General features: G+C 46.6%; 1 protein-coding gene across 1 annotated transcript in view; it reads left to right on the top strand.

The window, feature by feature from the left end:
• KCNH6 (potassium voltage-gated channel subfamily H member 6) overlaps positions 1–22,545 on the top strand; it is a 111,319-nt gene that overhangs the window by 11,322 nt on the left and 77,452 nt on the right. The window contains exon 2 of the mRNA XM_035135609.2: positions 6,738–6,968. Coding sequence (XP_034991500.2) covers positions 6,738–6,968 — 231 coding nt within the window. The remainder of the gene's footprint in view (positions 1–6,737; positions 6,969–22,545) is intronic.

Genomic DNA, 22,545 nt, shown 5'->3' on the forward strand with positions numbered 1-22,545 from the left:
CTCCCATCACATCCCAAAATCCTACTATTAATAATTTATAGGGGTTAGGGGAGCCCCCCTCCATCTATAACAATATGCTTTGTATGCACAAGTACTTTTGCTTGTTTGTCCCGAATCTGTTCCCATGTCGTTCATGGAGAGAGCCCAAGTTCCCGGACTATAGGAGAAGGAGGGGAAGTTCTCACTTTCCACTCCCCTTACACAATACAGAACTCTATAAGTCAGAGGTTTCCCACCTTTTTGAGTCCATGGCTCCCTTGACCAACTACATTCTTTCTGTGGCACTCCTGTGAGGCTCAGGAGTCCAGTTATGCCAACCCTTGCCTGCAGAGCAGGCAGCCTTTCACCCTTTTTCGATCACCCTTCCTTGTAGAGTGCTCCCTCAGCCTCCTCCCCTCTCCCCTCTCCTTGGGAGTCCTCCTGGCAGTCTCTGCTACAACAAACAGCTGTGCAAGCCTTTGGGAGGCAGAGTCATAGAATCATAGAGTTGGAAGAGACCACAAGGGCTGTCCAGCCCAACCCCCTGCCAAGCAGGAAACACCATTAAAGCATTTTTGATATATGGCTGTCAAGCCTCTGCTTAAAGACCTCCAAAGAAGGAGTCGCTAGAGGGCATCAGAGGAGGGAGGGAAGGAAAGAGGGACAAAGTCCAGTGTTGCTCGAGGCACCCCTGACCATCATTTAAGGCACCCCAAGGTGCCATGGCACACTGGTTGAAAACCACTGGTATAAGGTTTCACCATGTCCCCGCCCCCTCCACCCAAACAATAGTTACCTTATTTTTTTTATAAAAAAACCCAAATGTTACACTTTTCTTCACAGGGAAGATGCTCCAGCTGCACCACTTTGGATATCCTAGTTGCTCTTATCTGCGCCTTTCCCAACTTTCTCATGATTGAGACAGGGAGAGCAAAATTGAACATAATCTGCGTCGGTATTCTCCATCTTGGTGGTCGGGCAAATATTGGCTTACTTGCTGGTCTCGGCAGATGATTTATGAATAGCATTGATTGAAATAGCACTAGTCTTGGTACAGATCCTTGGGGACCCTGCTGCTTATTTGCCTCCATTGCATTCTTACATTTATCGTATTTCCTGTTCTTTAACCAGTTCCCGATCCATAAGAAGATCTGTCTTCTTATCCCATGACTGTTACTCAGGAGGATTTTGCCAAACGATTTTTGGAAGTTCAGCTTTACTGTTGCTTAATGTATCACCCTTACCCACATGCTTATTGACATTCTCAAAGAACGACACAAGATTGGTGAAGCTTCCCTCTGGCAAACTCATTGATTCTTCCTTGGGCGAAGCTGTTCTTCTAAAATGCTAAACAATATTTTCCACCTCTTTACCCCCAAACAGTCATTGAGATAGCTGACTGCCTTTTTTTAATAATAATAAAAGACTGCCGTTGTGTTGGCTCTTTTCCAACGCTCTAGAAAGGACCGACAATCTTAGTGACACGCTTCATATTTTTGTTAGGAGCAATTTCACATTTTAGTTCTCTGAGAACTGTTGTGTGTATATTTCATCAGGAGCTGGTGATTTGTTTGTTTTAATTTGGCAGTTAGCCCTAGAACTTTATCTCCCATCACCTCTTTTTGGTTCAGTTCTTTGAACACTCTTCTGGAAAAAGTGATTTAGAAATGGGAATCTGTCCAATATTTTTCACAGTAAAGATGGATGTGAACGTCTCTGCAATCGCTGTATCCTCCTTTCTTTGTCTGGCGCTCTGGCACATTCTCTGGCTTCTTATGTATTGAAATAGCTACTTATTCTTCATCTTAATTTTTTTTTACCAAAGAACATATTGCTAAAGGCCAACAATAAACAATTATTTCAATATATCAGAAATAGGCTTCTTTCCACTTGCCTCATCACCTCATATATGTTTTGCAAGCTTCTTTTTGTCCTTCTTGCCCATTTTTAAGGGTATCTCCCTTTCAACTTCACTTTAACCCGGAGCTTTCCAAACAGTGTGTCGCGACACATTAGCATGTCGGTTACCGTGTGTCGGTGTGTTGCAGAAATGCTCCCCGCACTCTTAAAGTAGGTTAGTTTAACCTCCGGTTTGCTAGTAAAACTAAATTACTGTGTCACGAAATGATGCATGTCTAAAAAGTGTGTCGGGAAGCTCTGCTTTTAACCACTGCTGCTGCTGCTGCTGCAGGAAGGAAGGGAGAAAGTTCAGAGGCTAAAACAGGGAGCAAGGGAAGACTTGCAAGATCCACCCAGGGGCAAATCTACTATGGAATGAATAAAGCTTAAGCTTCAGGGCCCCTAATCCCAGAGGGGCCCTAGAAGCGACTTTATTCCACATTGCTTGAAATGTTTGGGTCTAGTAGACCCAGTCTGAGTCACATGACTCAAATTGATTAATTTTTTTTGGGGGGGGGAAGAGTCAGCAGTGCAGATGCTGTAAAGGTTGAGTGTTGCGGTAAGTTGGCTGCTCTGCTGTGGCTAATGTAACCCCCCTTTTTTTATCAGAGGTCAAGACCCTAGAGCAGGGGTGGCCAACTCCCAAGAGACTGTGATCTACTCACGGAGTTAAAGACTGGCAGTGATCTACCCCCTTTTTTGAGGTTCAGATCAAAGTTGTTGAGCTTTTCTTGAGCTTTTAGGGAGGAGGAAAGCCCTGTTTTTTGGGGGGGGGCTGCAGGGCAATAATGTTGAGCTTTTCTTAGGGGAGCCAAAGTTGTCAAGGTTCTTTGGGGTGAGCCAGTGATCTACCAGTGATCTACCACAGGTGTCCAGTGATCTACCAGTAGATCACGATCTACCTGTTGGACGTGCCTGCCCTAGAGGAATAACAGTGAGTTCACGAAAGTACTTAAGTGGATACCCAAAAACTCAAACTTGCATAAAATTTGTAGTTATCTGTCATGGAACAACCCCATTCATAACAGTGGTTACCCAGACCTCGTTGCTGGCTGTGAAGGGGCCCCCAAATCAGAGCTTGAAAGGATCTGCAGGAGGCAGGACTGGGAGTAAGAAGAAGTTTCCATCAAATGCAAGCTGCTTCCTCCTCCTTTAGCAAGATGCATCCCTACCACCCGTCAGCTGATGGGCATTTACGAGTGCACCTGGTTCCAGTAAAAGAGCAACTGGGAGCACCTGTTAAACTCCTGGTTATTCCTTTGAAGCCACATCCTTACGTGCTCCACATCCGACATCATGTATGATGTCAGGTGGGTGGGAAGGACTTCCGCAAAACAGCCTGGGGGAAGCCTGGGAGGACACATGTACCCCTGCATTAGCTAATCCCTTCATTCTTTAGAAGCGAGGGTTCTTATTTTTGTTACCTAGAAATCTGATGTGACCTAAGTAACAATCTATTGATGTATGTGCTGCATCTCATAGCACCGGGGTCACGGTTCTGATTTGGTTTGGCAACATTGACATGTCCCACCAGGTTTAGGGCATCGTTTAGCCTCTCCTCTGGTTAGTTCCATGACCTAATAATCTAAAGCAAAGTCATTGATTGTACCTAAAATAAAATGTTGCCTCTTTGTTGAGAAAAGCAAAACGAGCAAGAAACAGAAAAGCAGCTTTTCCTGTAAAGATCAAAATGACGAGGTTATTCAAGGCATGCAACACAGAGATGATGAAAAGCACACGGTCACAGTGGAGAGCTAAATTTCACTTCAGCAGTACAAGTGTTATAAAACTATTTCTTTTCCCAGTTCCCAAGGCAAGGCTGTGCCTTAAAACAATATTGGAGATCTAGCCTTTTGGGTGTTCCTCCATTTATCTGTAGTCTTTTACCAGCTGCTGCAGCAGAGCTACCCTTGTTGAGCCTGAAATAATTCTCTTTGTTTTCAAGGTTTAGGGATGTTTAGGGAAGTTTTTAATGTTTGATGTTTTATCGTGTTTTAATATTCTGTTGGGAGCCACCCAGAGTGGCTGGGGAAACCCAGCCAGATGGGCGGGTTATAAATAAATGAGGGTGAGGATGATGATGATGTTGGCTGCAGATGCAGAGCCACCTTGCTCAAGATGAGAGAGTGGGCTTGCCTCTAGGCTCCCAGCCTCAGGGTCCCAGACCTTGGCCCACTGCTGATTGGTGGGACCAGTCAGTCACATGTTTAATTCACTTGACATCTCCTTAGCTGTCGCTGATCCTTATGAATCTGTGAGGATAATGAAGCCCATTGCTACAACACTTTGGCTGCGCACACACCAGGCATTTAAAGCAAACAGGCAGGGACGTCTTAAGCGCCCCTGGCGCCGTGGAGCGACGGGTCCCTCCAGCGCCCCCCGCCCCGTTTCCCAGCGCGGTGGGCGGGCGGGCGCAGTGCGGTTGTTGAACCGGCGGACCGGGCAGGCGCAGCTCGCGGCACCCTCCTGGCGGGCCGGCGCCGTGATGTCCTGCGCCTCCGGGGGTCTACCTAGAGCCGGCCCTGCAAACAGGTACCCCTAGAATCCTGGGAACTGTAGCTCTGATGGGGTGAACTACAATTTCCACGATTCTTTGGGCTGGGGGATGTGCCTCTCCTTTGTCACCATTCCTGGTTTCTTTCTACACCTCAACATCTCCTTCAGAGTGTTTTGTTCAGGGGCACCAAAAACATTCTTGTTTTGACAGATGCTTAGAGAGTTATGTTAGTTTTAATTTGCTTTAGCATTTTGACTTTTTGTATGATTTATTCTACTGTTGTAAATTGTTCTTGGCTTTCTTGTTTTATATTTTCAAAAAGTGCTTTGATCTGTGTGTGCCTGTCAAGTGGGGTATAAATTTATGAAGTAAATAAATATGCCATGCCTCCAATATTAAATTGCTTATTAGGCAATTATCACCCACAGTAAATCTGTGGAGTTTACATTATGCTATGCTATACCTAAGTTAACTGTATCGGGGGGGGGGGTTGGGGTTGGGGTTCAGCTACTCATGAGAAAGAGAGTCTATGTACCCCTGTTCCCTGCAAAAAGAGATATTCTTGTCATGTGTCCCTGGCTTCTGCTTCTCTCCACATGACATTGGTCATCTGCAAGCTTCTTCTCAGCTGGGATAGCTCAGCTGGTAGAGCAGTCTCGTAAAAATGAGAGTCCCTGTGAGTTAAAAGCTAGGTGCAGGCATTTATTTGATGCTGAGATTTGTTGCATGGTATGCCATTGCCTCTTGGGGACCCAGGTGGCGCTGTGGGTTAAACCACTGAGCCTAGGGCTTGCTGATCAGAAGGTCGGCGGTTCGAATCCCTGCGACGGGGTGAGCTCCCGTTGCTTGGTCCCAGCTCCTGCCAACCTAGCAGTTCGAAAGCACGTCAAAATGCAAGTAGATAAATAGGAACTGCTACAGCGGGAAGGTAAACAGCGTTTCCATGTGCTGCTCTGGTTTGCTAGAAGCGGCTTTGTCATGCTGGCCACATGACCTGGAAGCTATACGCCTGCTCCCTCGGCCAATAATGCGAGATGAGCACGCAACCCCAGAGTCGGTCACAACTGGACCTAATGGTCAGGGGTCCCTTTACCTTTACCTTTATGCCATTGCCTTACTAAAAGGATCAACATCTTCTTTAGAAATACATCTTATTTAGAAAGAAAGGCGTATACCACATGCCATAAGTTTTTGAATTTATTTTTTTGGAGTACTCCCTACCATTGCAACGAAAAACAACACTAACCAAACACAAAAAAACTTTTAACATGTGAGGAAAACTTTTTTTCCCCAATCACATGCATCTACCACCAGAGCAGGTAATTTTGAGTAATACAATGAGAAGATGGGCACAGGAAAGAGATGGCTGGTGCTTATTGCTAACACTCTTTCCTTAAGTTCAGAAAATCACGAGGGAACCTGTCTGTCTAACAACATGGGTCAGACTCTACATAATCTGCTTCCTGTATGCAATTTGTCTCTCTGTTGTCTGTCATAGAATCATAGAGTTGGAAGGGACCATAGAATCATAGAGTTAGAAGGGAATCACTACCTGAGGCCCTTCTTTGTGTGTGTCTCCTCCATGAGAGGCCCAGAGGGTGACAACATGAGAACAGGCCTTTTTCTGAGGTGGCTCTCCATTTGTGGACTGCTCTCCAGAGGGAGACTCGCCTGAACCACCAATATATATCTTTAGGCGACCAGGCAAAAAGCTTTCCTCTGTAACCAGGCCTTGGACACTTAATTAACTCTGGCCTTTTGGGTGCGATGTTTTTAATGTATTTCTTTCCCTCTTCGTTTTATTTTATATATGTGGGGTTTTTGTTTTTTGTTTGCTTGCATGTGTCGCTTTGTGTTGTCCTGGGCAAGAGAAAGTGACCGATAAATGTAATAAATACATAAGAAAACAAAAGAGAAACTTCTGTGCTCTGAATTGGCATCAGCAACCTCTAGATCATGGGTAGGCAAACTAAGGCCCGGGGGCCGGATGCGGCCCAATCGCCTTCTCAATCCGGCCCGTGAACAGTCCGGGAATCGGACTGTTTTTACATGAGTAGAATGTGTGCTTTTACTTAAAATGCATCTCTGGGTTATTTGTGGGGTGGGGCCTGCCTGGTGTTTTTACATGAGTAGAATATGTGCTTTTATTTAAAATGCATCTCTGGGTTATTTGTGGGGTATAGGAATTCATTCATATTTTCCCCCAAAAAATATAGTCCGGCCCCCCACAAGGTCTGAGAGACAGTGGACCGGCCCCCTGCTGAAAAAGTTTGCTGACCCCTGGGCTAGATCCATCTTTTGCAGTGCCCAATCGATGGCTTCATGGTAACCCTTGGCATTTCTCTCTTATTTCCACCCCAAGACCGCAAGTTCCTTATTGCCAATGCTCAGATGGAGAACTGTGCCATCATTTACTGCAACGATGGTTTCTGCGAGATGTTTGGCTACTCCCGGGTGGAGGTGATGCAGCGCCCCTGCACCTGCGACTTCCTCACTGGGCCTGACACAACGCACAACTCCATTGCGCAGCTGGGGCAGGCATTGCTGGGAACCGATGAGTGTAAGCTGGAGATCCTCTACTACAGGAAAGACAGTAAGCAACTATTTTATTTATGCATTTATTTGCCAGCCAAGCGGCTGGGCCTACCGGTACTTCTTCTGCCTTGTGACCCCAAGTCATCTGATTATACTAAAGTCAGATTTAAAGGTTGCTTCTCCCAACATCCCTGTGTGTTCTTCACCTGGCATGTGTAACAGAGACTTCGTTGGATGAAGCAGATGGGTCTCCACCCCCATCGTTCTACCCGGACACTGAGGTCCAGCGACGAGGGCCTTCTGGTGGTTCCCTACCTGATAGAAGCGAGGTTACAGGGAACCAGGCAGAGGGCCTTCTTGGTAGTGGCACCTGCCCTGTGGAACGCCCTCCCATCAGATGTTAAGGAAAAAACCAACTATCTGACTTTTAGAAAACATCTGAAGGCAACCTTGTTTAGGGAAGTTTTTAATATTTGATGTTGATTGTGTTTTTAAGATTCTATTGGGAGCTGCACAGGGTGGCTGGGGAAACCCAGCCAGATGGGCGGGATATAAATTATTTTTATTATTATATTATTATCTGCTTTGTACTGTGGCAAGCAATATGGATTCCTTCTAGCATGATTTCCTGCCATCATCCAGGAAGGTGACACCTCCGTGTGCCTGTCCAATGACCCCAGGCAGATGATGGATTGTTGCATTTCTGTCCTGCTGTACAAAGGACAATGGGATGAACTAATGTGTTGATAGGCAAAAAGTGAGAAGGAAGTCGGGATTTCAGGTTCCTAATGTAGATACCTTGCTCGTATAGTGGGTCCTAAAGGTAAAGGTAAAGGGACCCCTGACCATTAGGTCCAGTCGTGACCGACTCTGGGGTTGCGCACTCATCTCGCATTATTGGCCGAGGGAGCTGGCGTACAGCTTCCAGGTCATGTGGCCAGCATGACAAAGCTGCTTCTGGCGAACCAGAGCAGCACACGGAAACACCGTTTACCTTCCCGCTGGAGCAGTACCTATTTATCTACTTGCACTTTGACGTGCTTTCGAATTGCTAGGTTGGCAGGAGCTGGGACCGAGCAACGGGAGCTCACCCCATCGCAGGGATTTGAACCGCCGACCTTCTGATCAGCAAGCCCTAAGCTCTGTGGTTTAACCACAGCGCCACCTGCGTCCCCGCTCTATGCCAAAGTCAGATGTATTGCAGTCAGATACTATGAATTAACTGTGCACCATTCCTTAGGTGCAATCTGGTCTCCAAACTCCCATCTCTTCCTCCCTTTATCAACTAGGAGAAATCCTGTGCAGGCTTATGCTAGGAACCCTCTGTGGGAACTGTATGTAAACCCTTGTAAATAAGGGCTGGCATCTTGAACAGGACTGCTGGCCTCAGTGTGGAGCCCACAGAAGCCCGTTTCTCTGTCTTCATCCCATGTCATGGAATTTTAGCGTTGGAAGGGATTACGAGGGTCCAACCTCCTGCAATGCAGGAAAGAATCTTTTGCCAATGAGAGTGGACAGTTTCTCATGACAAGAAGGCAGAAACTGTGCAACTGAAAGTAGGACGATCCCTCTGAGATGGTTTAATCCAACCCATCTGTGGGATCTACAACGATAAAACTACAACTTTATTTTAAAAAAATCCACAAAAGAAAGATTTTGGGGTGCCATTTGCAGAAGGGAAATTTCGTTTTTAAATTGCATTTGGTATGGATTTGACTTTTTTTTTTTAAAAAAAAGGGAGAGACAGGAAAAAGAGGGCAGGCAGAATTCTGCAAACGTACCTCCAGAATGATTGATCTGTGCACCCCATCCTCTCGGAATTTTTTTTAAAATTGGCTCCAAGAAAATTGGGGAAAGTGGGGGCTTTTGTAGTAATAGCAACAGGAGGAAGGTATGGAGCTGGTTTTGACCTATAAAGCCTTAAACGGCTCAGGGCCGCAATACCTCAAGGACCGCCTCTTCCCATATGAACCTACCCAGACCCTGAGATCATCTTCTGAGGCCCTCCTTTGTGTGCCTCCTCCTCGAAAGTGTGGCAATACGAGAATGGGCCTTCTCTGCAGTGACTCCCCGTCTATGGGATGCTCTCCCCAGGGAAGTTCGTCTGGCGCCTTCATTATATATCTTTAGGCGCCAGGCAAAAACGTTCCTTTTTAGACAGGCCTTTGGTTTATCTTATTGACACCCAACACCCATTTAGAAGCTGGTTGTTTTTTCCGGGGTGTGTGTGTGTGTGTTATTAGGTTATTGCTTTTGTTTTGATTTTATATGTTGTTGTCTTGTCTGTCAACTGCCCTGAGACATCCAGGTATAGGGCAATGTATAAATTGAATTAATAATAATAATAATAATAATAATAATAATAATAATAATAATAATACCTGATCTGGCCACAGTGATCCATGTGATGGTCGCCTCTAGGCTTGATTATTGTAACTCGCTCTACGCGGGGCTGCCCTTGAAACTGACCCAGAAACTCCAGCGGGTGCAGAATGCCGTGGCGAAACTCCTTACGGGGTCCCAGCCACGGGATCACATTCATCCAGTGCTTTACAAGCTGCACTGGCTCCTGGTGGAGTACAGGATCAGGTTTAAGGTGCTGGTTTTGACCTTTAAAGCCTTACGCGGCTTAGGACGCTCGTACCTACGGGACCGCCTCTCCCAGTATGCCCCGCAGAGGACATTAAGGTCCACAAATAATAACATACCGGAGATCCCGAGTCACAAGGTAGTTAGGCTGGCCTCGACCAGGGCCAGGGCCTCTCAGTACTGGCCCCGACCTGGTAGAACGCTCTGTCTCAGGAGACTAGGCCCCTGCGGGATTTGTCATCTTTTCGTAGGGCCTGCAAGACAGAGCTGTTCCGCTTGGCCTTTGGACTGACGCAATCTGACCCCGGGGTTACCCTCCCCTAAGGTTTTATCTTATAATGGTTTTATCTTACTTGTAGATTTCTAATTTTAACATTGAATTTTAACATTGTATTAATCTGCATTTTAATTGAATTGTTTCTTTTATACTTGCGTTGACATTTTTGCTGTTAGCCGCCCTGAGCCCGGTCTTGACTGGGAAGGGCGGGGTATAAATATTATTATTATTAATAATACAGTACTGTCAAACTTCGGTTTGCGACCGCCTTGGGGAGCGACCACTTCGGTTTCCGACCACCGCAACCCCGGAAGTGTTTACATCCGGGTTCCACAGTGCTCAGATGCGCAGAAGTGATCTGTGCAGCGCGTGCATGCGCAAAAGTGCTCTATTGGTGCTTTGCGCACACGCAGAAGCGTGCCTTCGGGGAGCGACCAATTCGGGGAGCGGCCGCCTCCACAGAATTGATTGCGGTCGCAAACCAAGGTACCACTGTGATGGAGCTAGTGGCAGATGAGCTCTCAGCAGAGAACACCAAAGGAAAAGCCTGGGTAGCCAGATCTGCTGTGTTTTGCAGCTGCTTGTCTTCCTTCCTGGCTTGGAAGGATGGAAGGCAGACCCATATCCTTGCCTCTTGCCCACCTAAGCATCTGAGTTTTGGTCAAAGGTGCACTTGTGATGTAGGAACTAACCAATGGGGATTATGCTCACTTGGACACCTGCCCCACAAAGGCACCAGGACCCCCATCGAAGGGAGAATAAGCAACATCTTTATTAGACTGCACTGCCATAGACACAATATAAGACACACTATGGCGTTTAAAACACACACACCCTCAAAATGTGGAAGGACTTTGATTTAACTGAATGCCATCATGGCATTAGGCATTGCCAGGAGTGACACAATACTCCCGTTTTCTTTAGGTATGTTGCTTTTGGGTACAGTGAATTAATGGTCAACTTTCCCCTTGAGTATTCAGACTCTGCGCTCCTGCTTCTGAGCAGCCCTTGCAAATAAGGCAGTTCAGTTACCAACACTTTCTGCGGAGCCTGAATTCAACCACCAGGGTTCACAAGATAACCCAGGAAGCGCTGTTCATATTCCGTTCCCAATGCGGAGCAGGTGGCTGTCAAACGCCTTCCATCTGCTTTCTTAAGGCTGTCTATCCCGCGCACTTTCATGCTCCTAAATCACTAGGCTATCCCTCAATGTTTGCTTGTGTAAATGGGACTGCAGCAGTGGAAGATGGAGGGGAAAGTAGCACAGAGAAGAAAAGGAGGAGGAGGAGGAGGAAGAGGAGGAGGAGGAGGAGGAGGAGGCATGCTAGGTGAAACAGTGTCAGATCCAATCATACCCAGCAAAAGAATCCGGGGATCAAAGGATGCAGCTGCAATTTTTTAAAAAAGAAATATATGCTCCCTATCAGGGGAGTCACTGACAGTTAAGGCATGCATGCCTCTTCTTTTATGGATTTGCTGAACACAGGAAGGTGAGATTCTCCCCTACCCAGGTACAGTGCAGCAGGCTCTTCCCAGATCCGATGCTGGCCTGCTTTTCTTTGAGATGCTTCTGGCTGCGAAAGAGGAGCAACAGGTTCATCATTCAAATCGTGAATCTCTCTCTCTTTCCTCTTTTTCTTTGCCAGACCAGAGGAGGCCTTCATGTCTATTTTTAAAATCCTTGCTCTGCTAGCATGTGGAATATAATTGTCTCTGCTCGACCCTCTGCCTGTGATTGCCCGCTCCACTGTTATAAAGTAGTGTTATTGGCAGGGGAAAGACCCTGTGTTGTTGGCAGCCAAGGTTTAATTAGACAGCCGGACCTCAGTCCGTCCGGTCCGTGTTTCATAACACTACCAGACCCCGTTCAGCAGTTTATTGCTCTGCGGCTTGCAAGGTTGTTTCCTTGCTTTTGCAGCCCACCGGAGACAAAACAGCGAGTGATGGCCGCTGTTCAGAGGCAGCAGCTCGTTCCAGTGGCAAAGGAAAAACAATGGGCAGGTTGCCAGACATATCCAGAAGAGACAGGGACATGGATAATGAGGGGTTTGGAGCAGCAGGAGGAAGCAGAGCAAGAGAGGCAAATTTACCTACAGTACCGTACCTATGTATGAGCGCATATGTGGTATCTTGGGCTGTGGGTGGAAAGGAAGGAAGGAAGGGGGATGCAGAGCCAGGTGCGTGTAAGGAATGGAAAGTAGGCAGTGAAGGCTGGTCCTCAGTGGGAATTGTAGGGCAAAAAGGTAGGGAGAGTAAAAAAAAGCACCTTACAAAATGAGAACCCGATGGGAGGCAGAGACACAAATTCTGCTTTTGTCCTCCCACTCTCCCTCCTGAGTTTTACAAGGGCAACACTAAGACTGAGGAGGCTGAGAGCAGGGGCAGATTTAGGGCTGTGCAAGTGGTATCTACACACTGGGCCCTGAGCTGAGAGGGGGCACCATCTCAAAGCCCAGAAAGTGAGGTGCCTGGCTTTGTGAAGGAGGCATGTGGGTTCTGACAGGGTCCTGGAATCCTCCTGCCTCCTTCGCAAGGCTTAGTTAGCGCTTCCCCTGTTCTGGGGAAAAGGAGGAGTGAGGGCTCTAGGACCCTGCTGGAGCCTCAAGCCACTTTCTAAAGCTGGGTGCCTCCTTACCCACCTTTGGGAAGATAGCTCAAGGGCTGGAGAGGGGGCAAATTGTTGCCTTGTGCAGGGCCCCATAATGTTGTTGTTGTTGTTGTTGTTGTTGTTGTTGTTTTGAGTGATATACCGCCCTTTATCCAAAGATCCCAGGGTGGTGCACAACATTTTATGGAGCCTGATAATAAAAGCATAATACGAAGCATAATAACAGACAACATAATAATAAAATAATGTAGCAAAGGCAGCAAGGTCCTTGGGCCATTGTATAACACACAGTGGGTGTTTATCCTTCCGATTTTTATATTTCTGCTTGCTAGATCTGCTGAGCCATTGAGTTTCATTGAACTGACAGAACATCTTCTTACTGTTGTGGTGCTATAACGGTGGCAATAGTTTGTTGGTACAGAGAGAGAAGCCTCCCTTGGCTACAAGTTGCCCAGACTGAGCAGATGGCTGTGGCTCTGTGAACTTTATAAAGTACCCAAGTCCACCACTGCTGAGAGACCCAGTTCTACGCCTTAGACTGGTTGGAAGCAAGGAAGTGGGTAGGCGGAAGCTGGCAGAGGGCACAATGCTCCACTTGCTCTAATGGACTAGCTGCCACTGGGAATAGGTGTCATTGAGGCAGATGTTGAGCATTTCAGCCCCAAGCAGGGAACACTGTGCTCCAATCTGAATTCCATGCAGCTAGTCCTCAACCTGCTAACACCCAGTGTCACTGGAAGTGGGTGCCCACGGCAGCTCTTTAGGGCTTGGCCTCCCAGCATATGCCTTGCTAAATCTGAGAGCACAGAAGAAAACCACCGGTTCCTGCGTGCAGCTGAAACAGAAGTGCTAATCCAGACTTCACGGGGATCAGTCAAAAGTTAATTTCCTTACAAGAGGCTTGACAGCTGGACTTGACAATGACAGAGCATAGCAGCTCTGAGGTTAATTACAAGCCAAGTCACTTCAGCCAGAGAGCATGGAAGAGCAATGCGGCTGAAAGGAACGGCTGCTTCTGCTCCCCCAGATAGTTGTCCCTAAACTCTTGTAGGTCTTATTTTATCATCTGACCCCCAAATACCACCGCCACCCTCCCAGTTGTCAAGAGACACAAGAACTCAACTCCCCCCCCCCCTGCTGCTAATGCTAGCTTTCTTACATCCCTTACTGTAGTGCAGCAAGAATTCCCCCCAGATTGTTGTTGTTTAGTCGTGTCCAACTCTTCGTGACCCCATGGACCAGAGCACGCCAGGCACTCCTTTCTTCCACTGCCTCCCACAGGTTGGTCAGACTCATATTTGTAGCTTTGAGAACACTATCCAACCATCTCATCCTCTGTCATCCCCTTCTCCTTGTGCCCTCAATCTTTCCTAACATCAGGGTTTTTTCCAGGCAGTCTTTTCTTCTCATGATGTGGCCAAAGTATTGGAGCCTCAGCTTCACGATCTGTCCTTCCAGTGAGCACTCAGGGCTGATTTCCTTAGAATGGATAGGTTTGATCTTCTTGCAGTCCATGGGACTCTCAAGAGTCTCCTCTAGCACCATAATTCAGAAGCATCAATTCTTCGGCGATCAGCCTTCTTTATGGTCCAGCTCTCACTTCCATACATCACTACTGGGAAAACCATAGCTTTAACTATACAGACCTTTGTTGGCAAGGTGATGTCTCTGCTTTTTAAGATGCTGTCTAGGTTTGTCATTGCTTTTCTCCCAAGAAGCAGGCGTCTTTTAATTTCATGACTGTTGTCACCATCTGCAGTGATCATGGAACCCAAGAAAGTAAAATCTCTCACTGCCTCCATTTCTTCCCCTTCTATTTGCCAGGAGGTGATGGGACCAGTGACCATTATCTTAGTTTTTTTGATGTTGAGCTTCAGACCATATTTTGCGCTCTCCTCTTTCACCCTCATTAAAAGGTTCTTTAATTCCTCCTCACTTTCTGCCATCAGGTTGTGTCATCAGCATATATGAGGTTGTTGATATTTCTTCCGGCAATCTTAATTCTGGCTTGGAATTCATCCAGTCCAGCCTTTCTCATGATGAATTCTGCATATAAGTTAAATAAGCAGGGAGACAATATACAACCTTGTCGTACTCCTTTCCCAATTTTGAACCAATCAGTTATTCCATATCCAGTTCTAACTGTAGCTTCTTGTCCCACATAGAGATTTCTCAGGAGACAGATGAGGTGATCAGGCACTCCCGTTTCTTTAAGAACTTGCCATAGTTTGCTGTGGTCGACACATGTTTGCAATTTGGTCTCTGGTTCCTCTGCCCCTTTGAAATCCAGCTTGCACTTCTGGGAGTTCTAGGTCCCCCCAGATACGCATGACTAATTGTGGCAGAATAGAGACCTACCATGTTTCTCATATTTTAAGACACGTCTTATATTAATTTTAACTCAAGAAAATAAGCCTATGGCTTATTTTCGGGGGTGTCTTATTTTTTGCCGAGCCCCGACTGAGCGGGAACCAGCAAAGGCAGCAGCCCGCTGGGCTGGGGTTTGCCTTCCTTGTGAGTCTGTTCTTTTACCTCTTGGCGTCGCTATCACTCACTCACGTCAGTCTCTCTTTCTCCTCCTCTCTCTCCTCCCGCTTTGCGTCGGAGATCTAGGCTTCAGGGGCTGCCTTTGCTGGTTCCCGCTCAGTCCTGCTCAGTCGGGGCTCGGCAAAGGCAGCAGCACACGCTTTGCTGAGCCCCGACTTAGCGGGAACCAGCAAAAGCACAGCCCGCCGCCGGCTTGGAGCTCGAGCCGCCGGCGGGCTGCTGCCTTCGCTGGTTCCCGCTCCGTTGGAGCTCGGCAAAGCGCGCGGGAGCCGACTTCCGGTTTCCTCGCGCTCGCATCGGACGCGCTCTGCGGGAGCTCCGAGAAAAGCTCCGTGCACAAAGCTGCTGCCTAAGGGGTCTAGGGGCAACGCGAGGCTAAGCGACCCCCTAAAAGCCCTGGGGTGAACCAGGGCGAAACAATAGCCTGCAGCGCGGCTGGAGAAGCCCCTGAAGCCTAGATCTCCGACGCAAAGCGGGAGGAGAGAGAGGAGGAGAAAGAGAGACTGACGTGAGTGAGTGATAGCGACGCCAAGAGGTAAAAGAACAGACTCACAAGGAAGGCAAACCCCAACCCAGCGGGCTGCTGCCTTTGCTGGTTCATGCCGGGTCCAGCATGTCTTATTTTGGGGGGATGCCTTATATTTTTTAGGCTTCAGAAAATCGTGCCATGGCTTATTTTATAGGCACGTCTTAAAATATGAGAAACACGGTAAGGAGGAGGCAAGATTTGTAGGAGTGTTAATGCTGCCTCTGCTTAGGTTCTATCTATGTGTAAATAATACTATATAACCTAAAAACACCACGGTCTCTGTTGACCTTTATTCCACAAAACTAACCCCAAGGTGCATGGTCTGGAGTCTCTCGCCCCTCAGAGATAGGAGTGTGCACAACATAACATTTTGGGCAGTTGACATTCTGCGGGAAAGCCCCTCTTCTTTCATGCATTGTCACTGGGATCTGGGACTCGGAGCCCTCAGCAAGTTGCAGCCACTGTGTTAACTCCAATAGTACTGTAATGCTCTTCTGGTGAGAACTGGAATCTGTTTAATAAAAGGTTCCTTTTTGCTACTTATCTTTCTTTCTTTCGTCTGACAGCCTAATCATTAAGCAAAAGAGGCAGCTCTGACATTTTAAAGGCTGGCCCATGGGAACAATTTCTGAACTGATCTTCTATCCATGAACACGAAACAGTGTTTGCATTCTGGGCTTTCAGTCCTGCTGTACTTGGGGATTCTGTCACAGAAAAACACACTCAAAACCTCCAGCAGAGCAAACTGTTCTTTTGCACACATCCATACACACACAGAGAGAGAAGCAAGCAAAAATCAGCTGCTGGATGTCTGGAGTAAAGCAGATCATAGCCTATATATTCAGACAGGCAAGTGGCTATGTGTAATGAAAATCCCCAACATTTCGAGACCAGTGAAAACCAATTTCTGCAAATGCACTATGAACAAAACAGATCACGCAGATTATGCAAAACGTTGCATGAGTATAAAGACAGATTTCATTTGGCACCAGCAGTTAATAGTTTGAAACAGTACCACCAATGCTAGGTCAGATGGTCTAAAATAATTACAAAATAATGGAGAGGACAGAGGAGCGGAACACCGTTAAACAGTAAGCGGGTACAGTAGGATTCACAAGGAGGGGGAGTTGCAAAATGAGGAACCTAAGACAGTTGAGCCACGGGAACTCTCAGGCTCACTGGTTTGAGTTGTTGTTGTGTGCTGCTTTCAGAACATTAAGCTTATATTTGTGATCAAGCACACTAGAACGCTTTAAGTATAAAAACTGCGGTTCTGGAAATCTGAGGAATATTGGCGGAAACCAAAATCCAAGTGCAATTGCAATCATTTGTTAAAAGACCCAAAAAAAGGGAGTACAGTATTAGCCTTGGAAGTTTTACTCCTATGGACATTCCTGGTCAGCAGCTATCAACAGATGGAGTGCTCCACGCAAGAAACAGGCTACTGGCCAGCAAAAGAAAGAGAATCAGTGCATATAAAGATGTTCCACTAAAGATGTTTAGGGCTCCTTTCAAAATCTACAGCCAATCATGGCTTCCTGACAAGTGTGCTTGCAAAAAGGAGTTGGTTTTGTTTCCATCTTTATGTGTGCATTGAAAGCATCATTGCTCATCTTCATCATGTGAAGTTATGGAATGTAGAGAGGGAACTTGCTGTAAGGAATGATAATGTTCAAAATATGTATCACCGATAACACAGCTGTTTTGCCAGTGACCCGAGTTTGCAGAGAAGCTGCCACATTCCTGCTCCACACATTTTGAATGATATCTTTCGCTGCTTCCAGATAGGCGGCTCTCAACACTACCCAATCTTCTGCTGTTCACCACAAGCGGAATTCCCACACTGCAGGGTGGATTGTGCTAATCTGCTTGTTCTGTTAACTTGTTGCTCTGTGGGCTGGGAAACAGAAAAAGTACAATTCACCTGAGCAGCCAACATGAGCACCCACTTTTTAAAAAATCACCCCTCCTCTATGTCTTCTCCTTTTTTTGGAAGCAATTATTTAGTTAGCATGTTAGCATGTGTTTATTGAAGGGTAATTGCTGGTTACAAAGTTTTTGACATAAATAAATAGATTTAGTTGCACTCCAAAATATTAAAGGGGGAGGGTTCCTTCTCTCTCCCTATCTGTTGGCAGCTGTTGTTTTCTGCCTCTCTCCAGCAAATATGAGCAAGGGAAGAGCATGGATTGTCAGAATCCCATTTAATTCAGCGGTATTTACTCCAGCATTAGTGTTTGTCAGGGTTGCAGCAGGCTAGAGAGCTACACAATTCTCTCTCTCTCTCTCTGTGTGTGTGTGTGTGTAAGCCCCTATGGGTGACTGAAAACTGTACTGGGAAGCAAGTGACCTTGAGTTTGAGTTTAATTCAGCCTATCCCTCTATCACTTCCAAGTCAAATGAATAAGCAAAGGCAGTATCATTGAAGATGACAAGCTGTGTGTCAGTTTTGCCTCCATCACACCTCTCCTCTCTCACACACCCTCTCCTGGGATTAAAATCAGTTTTAACAAGCTGCTTCCTTCTTCCCCATTTCTTCCAAAGAATCCACTTTAACTGATTAGTTCCGTAAGTTGTTTCAGGAAGTTGCTCTCTCGCCCTTTCCCTTCAAACGCTTGTCATTTCCTCTCCTCTTGTGTTTTTAATTTTAATTTGTTGCAATCTCACTTTTGTGTAACAGCACCCATTTAAAATTCTTTTTTTTCTTTTTCTTTTTTGAGGAGGAGGGGGGAAACTGGGATGCTAAAAATGGCACTTGCCAGAACGACAGCCTTGACACAGCAGGCAGGCGCAGACCAGGCGGCAGGATAGAAATGGAGTCACCAGCTGAAAGCAGCAAAAGAGAAGGGCTTAAACCAACAATTATGTTCCTGAAAGATTGCACCACTGTCTGATGAAAATTCTTCCTTTTTCTCTTTCTCCCTCTCTCATCTAAATAGGAGGAGGAGGGGGAAAGAAAAATGCACATTGACTAATTTGTTAAAAAGCCTCTAGGTAAAGGGGCCCCTGACCATCAGGTCCAGTCGTGTCCGACTCTGGAGTTGTGGCGCTCATCTCGCTCTATAGGCCGAGGGAGCCAGCGTTTGTCCGCAGACAGCTTCCGGGTCATGTGGCCAGCATGACAAAGCGGCTTCTGGGGAAACCAGAGCAGTGCACGGAAACGCCGTTTACCTTCCCGCCGGAGCGGTCCATATTTATCTAGTTGCACTTTGATGTGCTTTTGAACTGCTAGGTGGGCAGGAGCTGGGACCGAGCAATGGGAGCTCACCCCATTGCAGGGATTCAAACCGCTGCCCTTCTGATCAGCAAGCTCTAGACTCTGTGGTTTAACTAAATGGCATTGAGGAAACTGGCTTAATGTCTCCAGACACTGCTGCACACATAAAACGGCCTCTCTGAAAAAAGACTGAAGGGTAGCATTGGGGCTAACAGCACCTGTGAGTAAGCTACTGTTTGGTTCTTGTAAACACAAGGGCAATGATTCAGTGGTGAGATTGTATGGCTGCCTCATAAAAAGTGAGCGAACCACCCCCAAGGTTGGTGCAAGATCCATAGCTCATTCAGTATCGTGGACCCAAGTCTGTGACACTCCCTTCCAGCTAAGGTCAGTCAGGCTGCCTCCCTGTCGAACGTCAGGTGCTTGGTGATGGCTTTGCAGGCGCCTTAAGTAAGCTTTCCTGATTTCGTGGTCAATTTTAACTGATTCTATCTCTATCACATCTCTTTTGTAGACAACGCTTAGAAACAGTGCTATTTTTCTAGAAGAAGAGGTGCCGCAACTCACCCTGAACGCCTCCCTTGTTCTCTTATAATGTCAATGGCACCCACCTGAGAGGTGCTGGAATTGAATCACAGCTGGGGGGAAAACCTGCTTAGAAACGATGGTTTTAAGTGGCATATAAAGTGTTGACATAAATAAATAAGAGAGTCTGCACCGCCTGAGATAAGTGGTAGAAGCTGCCACCCTGACTCTCCTTCTCCCTCTCTCATGCCCACCTCTTCCCTCTCCTTCTGCTGTCTCCCCCCTCCTCCAAAATAATAATTATTTTTCACTACATCATCAGTGCTAGCAGTGGCTTGCTTTCCTTCTTCCTCTCCACCTGGCCTCACTCTGAGAGAGGACCAAGCAGGAGAGTCCTTCCTCAGAGCATGGCAGTATGTGGCCAGTACCACCCGATCTTTGTGTTTTGTTTTAAGTTAGGGACAAATGTAAAGTTTAAACAGAGCTTCTAGCTACTATGGCAAAGTGGTGGCACTACAGGCACTATCTTGGCCATGTAACTTATTTTTACGGAGCTGCTTGTTCCCTGAGTTGGTGAGACTCATTTGATAACAAGAAAGAGAGACTTTAGTGCAGGCATCCCCAAACTGCAGCCCTCCAGATGTTTTGGCCTACAACTCCCATAATCCCTAGCTAACAGGACCAGTGGTCAGGTATGATGGGAATTGTAGTCCAAAACATCTGGAGGGCCCAAGTTTGGGGGTCCCTGCTTTAGTGTCATTGGCCTAGTAGTCTTGTGGAATAGAGATTTGGCAGGTGCCTTCTTGTTTCAGCTTTTAAACTGTGGGATAACCAGCCTCATATAGCCAACATGCTTAGTAAGTCACATTAACACACAAAGGGGTTAATACCATAGAGCAGGCATCCCCAAACTGCGGCCCTCCAGATGTTTTGGCCTACAACTCCCATGATCCCTAGCTAACAGGACCAGTGGTCAGGGATGATGGGGATTGTAGTCCAAAACATCTGGAGGGCCAAAGTTTGGGGATGCCTGCCATAGAGGAAGCTGTCCAGCTAGGCTTAGCTAAGTCACTTCCCCTCACCTTGGGAGGAAATAGATAATCAAGCCTACCTGAGAAGCTCAGCATGTGAAGAGATCCAAGTTGGTTGCTCCAGCTCAGCTGCATGGCCTTCCCAAGGTACTCTTGAGTTCTTATATACCAATAATCTAGGAACTTTTACCACTTTGTAACTATGCTAAGTTTTACTGCCAACTTTTTTGAAGCACGCGAACCTGACCTTTGGAGAGTTTGTAAGTAAACTATTTTTAAGCTTCCCAAATGTGTGGTCTTTTCCTATACTGGAGGGAAAGGGAAATGTTGGAACTCACTTGGAAGACCATATTTTAAGGGTCTAACAGCTTATTTTTCCACAGTTTATTTTGCTGCGTATTTTGTGACTATAAATCTCTTCTGGGGTTCTCAGTAGGCATTTATGTTGGTGACACACACATACACACACACCACCAACATAAATGCCTTTTGAAAACTTTTCCATGCCTCTAGGCCAGCAAACTTTTTCAGAAGGGGGCCGGTCCACTGTCCCTCAGACCTTGTGGGGGGCCGGACTATATTTTTTGGGGGGGAAATTGAACGAATTCCTATGCCCCACAAATAACCCAGAGATGCATTTTAAATAAAAGGACACATTCTACTCATGTAAAAACACCAGGCAGGCCCCACAAATAACCCAGAGACGCATTTTAAATAAAAGGACACATTCTACTCATGTAAAAACATGCTGATTCCCAGACTGTCCGCCGGCCAGATTTAGAAAGCGATTGGGCCGCACCCGGGCCCCAGGCCTTAGTTTGGGGCCCCTGCTCTAGGCCTATGCAAGGCAATTAAGAATGCATCTTTCCACAACGGTTAAATTGATGTCTGATTTTAATCTTTTTTAATATTGTTTTTAACAGTATAATTTTAAGTACATTTGTCGTAAACTGCTTTGATATCTTTTATGAAGTGGTAGCATATAATTTTTTTTATATATAAATGATATATTTTTTATTTCCTGTCTTTCACCACCAGGTCCTAGGGTGGTTTAGAGTTTAATATGCAGTATTAAAAACTGTCAAAACAACTTATGGTCACAGGAATAGGATGGGGTCTTGAAAACACCTATCTCGGGTCAGGGCAAAGAGGTATATCTTCAGTACAGTGGTACCTCCGGTTACAAACTTAATTGGTTCCGGAGGTCCGTTCGTAACCGGATACAGCTCGTAACATGAGGCGCACTTTCATTAATGGTGCTTCCTGCTGCACGCGCACCGCCGGAGTGCAACTTCTGCTCACATCCCGGAGCAAAGTTCGCAGCAAGGAGCTTCCGGGTTAGCAGAGCGCGTAACCTAAAGCGTTCGCAAGGGGGACGGTACTTAACATGAGGTACCACTGTATTCACCAAATGCTGTTTAGTGAAGGTGCCGGATGCACCTCTTCGAGGAGAGAATTCCACAGCTTAGAGCCTCTCCTGAGCCACTGCTGAACTTCTGAGGGTAGTACAACTACCAAGAAGGCCCCCTCTTCTGAACTTAACATCTGAGTGATATCTCAGAATGACCTCCTTGGCCCTTTCTCAGAGAGAGGAAGCCAGAAGCAGGGGGGGGGGGGGAGAAGAGTTTCCTGCCGCCGCCAATATGTGCTTACCTTGAGCCCTTTAGGTCTGCCTCGGTAGAGAGCAGGTGACCCAGAAGTAGGTCAGTAAATAGTTCAGCACCATCCTGTGCTCCCACAAGCCTTGACAAATGGTCCCAATTCATCCCGCAATTGGGCCAGCCCAGGCAATTGCATTAAAAAAGGCCTAGTGAGAAAGCACCCTTTGGAGACCAGCAATGTCTACAAATTCTCTCAAGAGAAGGATCTATAAATGATTGGAGCCATTCTATAAGAAAGTATTTTCTCCTCCTGCTTGGCAATTTCAAAGCAGGAGAATAGTAACTGCCCCTTCAGATTCCCATCTCTAACAACTGCCATTGCTTCAAGGCAAGCACCATGTACTGAATGCACATTTTTAATGCCTCTGTGTTACAGGGGAAGGACAAGCGACCACGCAGCAAGCTCTTGAGATGGTTCAATGTTCCAGGGATATTTTTTTATAAAGCCGTGAACCTTCCTTGTCGCCTCCATTCAGAGAAGTCTTTGTGGCATTAATAAATAAAGTCGCTCTGCCGCAAAAACAGTAAACTCAACCGCTAAGTTGGGAAACTGTCGGCTGTTCTGAAAGATTGGTTTCAATTTGGGTTCCTGCTCAGCTGAGTGTTTGCAGGCCTACTTTCAGGTTCTAAAACATGGGATTGCAAACCTGT

The sequence above is a fragment of the Zootoca vivipara genome, chromosome 13 (assembly GCF_963506605.1).
Source record: "Zootoca vivipara chromosome 13, rZooViv1.1, whole genome shotgun sequence".
NCBI classification, from domain to species: domain Eukaryota; kingdom Metazoa; phylum Chordata; class Lepidosauria; order Squamata; family Lacertidae; genus Zootoca; species Zootoca vivipara.